This window comes from Cyprinodon variegatus, unplaced genomic scaffold (assembly GCF_000732505.1).
Source record: "Cyprinodon variegatus isolate N-32 unplaced genomic scaffold, C_variegatus-1.0 Scaffold1045, whole genome shotgun sequence".
Taxonomy (NCBI): domain Eukaryota; kingdom Metazoa; phylum Chordata; class Actinopteri; order Cyprinodontiformes; family Cyprinodontidae; genus Cyprinodon; species Cyprinodon variegatus.
Genome location: NW_015151498.1, coordinates 99139 through 105161, shown reverse-complemented (window position 1 = coordinate 105161; position 6023 = coordinate 99139). Strand labels below are relative to the sequence as shown.

At 37.0% G+C, this 6023-nt stretch overlaps 1 protein-coding gene across 1 annotated transcript in view; it reads right to left on the bottom strand.

Moving 5' to 3' along the window:
• Nucleotides 1–556: 556 nt before the first annotated feature.
• The window catches only part of LOC107101011 (asparagine-rich zinc finger protein AZF1-like), an 8937-nt gene continuing 3470 nt past the window's right edge, over nucleotides 557–6023 (bottom strand). The window contains exons 2-4 of the mRNA XM_015399746.1: nucleotides 3085–3188; nucleotides 2926–3001; nucleotides 557–2796 (exon numbers count right to left, since the gene is read on the bottom strand). Of these exons, the coding sequence (XP_015255232.1) occupies nucleotides 2000–2796; nucleotides 2926–3001; nucleotides 3085–3188 (977 nt within the window). The 3' untranslated portion in view covers nucleotides 557–1999. The remainder of the gene's footprint in view (nucleotides 2797–2925; nucleotides 3002–3084; nucleotides 3189–6023) is intronic.

Sequence of the window (6023 nt, the reverse complement as noted above, 5' to 3'; positions counted from 1 at the left end):
AAAGCTCTTATGTTGTAAAGAAATCTCTCAAGATTTAACAATTAAAATTTTAAAAGATATGGCAATCTACAAATATATCAAAGGCAAGGAGAGTAGAGGCTAGGAGGCCTACCGTTACCCTGGAAGAACTGCAGAGATCCCAGGAGCAGGTGGGATGCCATCTTACAACTCAATTAACATGCTGCACTTTTCATGTTTTTATTTGTAAATATGTTTCTAATACATTATGCAATAAAAAAGCAACTGCAAAATAATTTTCTTTGCTTAAACTTTACAAAATCTTTGCAGTCATGGGTTTAACAAGAGGCATAGTGGAAAGAGGAACAATGCAAGGAATTTCCCCTCCCGAGTTTCCTTAAGAGCCACGCTCCCCCCACTCCCATTGCACTTCAGAACAAGTAATGAAGATGAAAAACATATCTAAAAGAATAGTTCAACCCTCTGTCCATGCAATGTGGAAAAGTATTTATTTATGACAGAATATACAACACTGAAGAGAGAATAAAAAACAACATTTTAACAAAAAGACAAAAAAAAAAAAAAGTAGGCCTACAATAAAAAACTTGAAAACTTAACAGAAACAGTAGAGGTAGTTGGTTTACAAATGAAAATTACAAAAGGTCTTATAAAAAAAATATAAAAATAGCTGGCAATACTTCCTACCTTTCTATTTCTACTAGTCACTAAGACGTGTATAAAACTAGGCCAAACAGAAGAGGTTCCTTTTACACAAAAGCATTTAACACTCTCAGGTTTTAGAGGTGATGAAGGATTGAATCCTTCTCCAAATCTATCCAAATTAAATAAAAAAAATGTTTTTAAACATTGTTCTTTTTAGTCTATTTGACAGTGAATATTTCTTCTTTATTATATATTATTGTTAACATTGTGACACTGCGTTTCCATAAGTCTTCTACTTTTCTCCTGTCTGAGTTTTTATATTATGTCCTAAAATGTATCTCATGTAAATGTGAACCTGAGTCTCCATTAGACCACAAAAGGCAACTCAATTCTCATAGCACACATCCTTTAGTTCAAACATATCACTGATAAATAAAGGGAATCGTTGTAAAAGGTTTTGTGCCATTATTTATGCAGGAAAAAAAACATGTTGTGTTTAAGGAACTTTAATAAAAAGGGTTTGATAAATAAAACAAAAAAAAATCTTTTTTTAATTTTCAGAATCATTGTTTTCTTTTTTTTTATTCTGATTTATCCTATAAGTTTTTTTCTTCTACTGAATGATGGAGCGAGATATTCTTTAATGGTCTGCATGGCTATTAAGCATTTCTTCAACTGGAACACCCCAGAAAGTTGGAACTATGAGTTAAAAAGTCAGTGCAAACGGATGGTACCCGACTTCTACAATCAAGATAGATACTATTCACATCAACAATAGTTAAATGTTCCAACTTTGACCATTTGCAGCTGTTGTAATTTATGTATGTAGCATTAAATCAGGTTAAATTACATTGAGGAGAATAAGTATTTGAACACTCTGCTATTTTGCAAGTTCTCTCACTTAGAAATCATGGAGGGGTCTGATATTGTCAACGTAGGTGCATGTCCACTGTGAGAGACACCACCTTGCTTCAGAAATGTAGAGGATGTTTATCTGTAAAAATTGTAAAAAGCTTTGTCAACAAAAAGGTGAAAACATGAAAAAAAGAAGAAAACTAACAAAATCTGAGTTTAGCTTTGGTGCTCACATTGTGAATTTCTCTTAAAACTTTTTTTGTTAAATCATGAAGTTTCTCAAAAATCTGTTGTTTTTTTGGCCAGAATAATATTGGAGTAAATTTCATTCCATAGAAGTGTCCTCAGTCATATTTTATTGTTTCTCTTCATTTTAGTGACCAATTTGTACGTACTGCAACCATCTAATAGCACATGCTGGCACAATACAACTGTGTGCTTCCTGATAAAATAAAAAAATGTGCATTTCAGGAAGAAGCAACAGCAGAACATTAAAAGTGGTGATATCTGTGCTAACCCATGATCAAAACCCTACATTCGTATTGTGCGTGATCATGTGCCTGCGCAGGTTGCTGGGGTTGTTGAAGCTGGCGTTGCACTGATTACACAAGTATGGTTTCTCTCCAGAATGGGTCCTCAGATGGATCTTCAGGCTGCCGTTTTGAGTGAAGCGTTTTCCACACTGCGTGCAGGCGTACGGCTTCTCCCCCGTGTGAATTCGCATGTGGATGGCCAGTGTGGCTTTGTTTGCAAAGGTCTTGCTGCACAAGGAGCAAGGCAATGGTGACTCGCCGGTGTGGCTGGCACGGTGCAAGATGAGCTCCTCCCGGCTGTGAAATTGCTCACCGCAGAAGGTGCAGTCCAGGGGTTTGATGATGGGGTTGGGGAGCAAATCCTGCTGTTGGGATAACTGGGTGATGTGGCTGGGCTGTCCATTCGCCCCGGCTGCAGCGGGCTTTAATGCTTGGCTGGCTCCTGTTGAGCCCCTGTGTGTGGAAGGATCCCTTTCTAGTTGGAGGTTCCTTGCCACTGCAGCACTGTTATCCTGCATTGCTCCTATAGTTTCCTGGCCATTTGTGCCTCCGGTGAAATTCAGATAATTCTCCACAGGGATGCTCTGGTCAGACAGAGAGCTTAAAGCCTGAAGCTCAGAGGAAGAAAAAAGGATATCACTGTCCTCCTGCAGTGGTGCTCCTCCGCCACTGTGAACACTTACGATTTTCAGTTCATTGTTATCACCGATCAAACAGGAGGAGCCAGATGAGTCCAAACTCTGATTCCCTGCCTCCTGCATGCAATCATCTCCAAAGCTATGCTGAGCTGAAAAAAAAAAAAGTATTAAAACACACTGATAGCAAGAAAAAAGCCCTTCCAAAAAGTTTAAGGTTATGTTGAAACTAAAAAAAAAGACTTATTAGCTTCACTTCCATAGTCATTTCGTCAACTCACCAACGGCTGGCCCAGATCCAATAATGTCGTCCTCATCTTTAATCAGAATTACATCTGGACTGTCCACATCTGCACACTGACAAACAAGGGTGTACAGGGCAACACCTCAACCAGATTCACAGGAATAAAAATAACAAAATAAACAAAAAAAATATTCACCTGCTCTTTAACAGTGGAGGAGGAACCCGTGGTCTGACTTTGAGAAGAGGTGGAAGCAGCTTCAGCAGCCGAGGCTTTTTTAGCCTCTGTTGGCTTCAGAAATACTGAGAGGAACAGAAAAACACAATTTTATGGTGAAAATCAAAAGTTATTATGAAGATAGAGGCTATTAGGGCTGTCCTTATCCGATACTGCTACCAGAGATCAGCCCGATATCAACCAAAAAACTATTGTTGAAAATACATTGACCTGTATCTAAAATCTCCCATATGAGCATGCTGACAGAAACTCTCAGCTTCTTTTTATAATTTATGAAACCCAATGTAACCCATTGGTACAACCCTACTGTTGAATATAAAGCTCTCTGAGTAAACTCACACAATCAAGCCTTTTCTGACACTACAAAAATAAATAACTAAATGTATGGATGATTCATGCTGATACCTTATCAGATAAATTCTTTAAGTATCAATGTCGGTATCAGTTCTAAAATTAAAAAGTTGTTACAGTACACGCAAGATACTCTATACCATATAGGAAGTGGCATGCCACCAATGCAACATAACAATGGAGCAAAGTCAACCTCTGGTGGTGAGTTCACATTAAAGCAATTTATATATATATATATATATATATATATATATATATATATATATATATATAAATAAAGAAACTTGTTAATTTAAGTTACCAAGACAACCTCTGGAGGCTTTCTTTAAAATAGGGTTAAGTAATATTGCTTAAGCTGACAGACTTTAGTTCTTTAAGCTAATAAAAAAACTCTGGCAGAGTAACAACTGACCTTTGACATCTACAGGGTAAATAGCCTGATCATTACATGCTGCATGACGACACTGAACATGAGATATTTGGGAGAAAATTAAATAATTGGCTCACAATTCTTTCGAGCTAATTTTACTTAGCACAAGATATGAAAATAAAATGACAAAATAACAAGATAATAAGCCACATACTTTAATTTAAACAGGTACGACCAACACCAGTTTCCTTTAATGCAGAAATCAAATTATGTATGAAAATAAATAAAATTTCTAAATATATACTGGATCTTTATATATTTGTTTTTCAGTTTTAATCTAGGGATTAAATATAAATAATAATAATGGCAGTTTTTTTTAACAGAATGAGAATATAAACAAAATAAAATATTAAAAACAGAAAGTTAGTCTCTTTGTTGTCAATCCTCAATAGTTAAATAACTGTGATGCTAGCATTTGTTTTAGGCAAGAACTACTGTATTTTTGGAACTGTAGCGGCAGAGGCGTAGCCAGAACATTTTTATAAGGGTGTCCAGGCAATAACCAATGTACACTGAGGGGTGGCCGAAAGTGGATAGGTGCCAGAACCTCACGGTCAAGCCAAAGATAAGACTAACTATACTTTCCTACAGCCTTTGCTAACAAATAGACGCATATATTTAAACATCCGTGCTTTCTAGATAAAAGGTATAGTGCATAAAATACTTTCAGGTTTGAGTTCTGGGGCGAACATCTTTTCCATTGTCATTCTGGATTTTTTTTTTTAGATTATGTCTCTCACGGTGGACATGCACCTACAATGACAATTTCAGACCCCTTATTGATTTCTAATTGGGAGAACTTTTAAAAATAGCAGGGTGTTTAAATACTAATTTTCTTCACAGTATATGTAGCTGTACACTGGTCTCACTTTAGTGAGACAAACATGTTTCTGGAGCTCTTAATAGCCTCAATGAATCTCTGTGTAGTTTCCCTCTTATTTAGTACTCTGTCTTATTCATCTTTGTGGATATGACACAAAGCAACCATTCAGTCAGGACTGTATCAGTGCTGCAGCCACATCTCCACCCATACACATGGCCTTGCCCCTAGGCTACTTAATATAAAGTCAAAAAATACTTTAGAGTGAGAATGAGAGTTATTCTGATTCATGGAAACCATGTCCTAATACCTACTCGGTTTCTGCTTGTGTTAAATATATATTTTACCCTCATCTTCCTCCCTGTGAAGACCCAGAACCATCATCATCCACTGCTTCTGGAATCTGCTCTCCCTAAATCGGCCCTTTCTATCCTGACAATGGAGATTTCTTTTAAATATATGGAAAGCCAAAGTTCAACACAGAAATAAAAGAGGATTGTGTGTATTCTCATCATGAAATAACTAGCAAAGGATGTAACATAGGTAAAAACAGTCGTTAAGCATTTTCACATTATATACTGTTGTGTAATAATGAGGCATTTAGTTATTGTTATCCACATGCAAAAACATGAATCAACAAACATGGTTTGTTAGGAAAAAAAACCTTCGCTGGTCTGGCTGCTTTGCATCCTGACAGTCACCCTCACTGTGCAGCAGTGCTCAGCCTCAACAGCAAGTCTCCCATCTGTGCTCCAGGCATTAGCAGTCATCCCATCTTAAAACTCGCACTACCCCCTATGCCCCTCTATGAAGTGGGCACTTGGGTGAAGTGCAGATAAGGACTCGACTGCACAGGCTCGGAGTGTGCACACATAAGATAAATGGGACAGTAAGCAGTGGTGCCTCGGCATCTTAAGGGAAACATTGACCATGATGAGACCTGTTCCTTTTTAGCAGTTTAACAGCTAAAACTAATTTATAATTTATTTCATTTCTGATAATGGAAGCCTTAAAGGGTTTGTCCTGCTTGTACCATGGTCGTTAAACAAAATAATTATTGAATCAGCTATTAATATGTTGATGTTTTTTGACAGATTAAATAGCAAATCTTTCACTCCAAGTGGCTGAGTAGAGTATTTAACTCTTTTGTTGTGACATGTTGCCATGGTAACCGGCTCCGGCTACATAACCTGCTGCTCGGTTGGCCGTTTCATAAGGTTATGTTAAGAGAAGAAATAAACTTTCAAAGGTAGCAGGTTCAATTTCAAATTATATTTTTTATAGGTCACACAAATATGC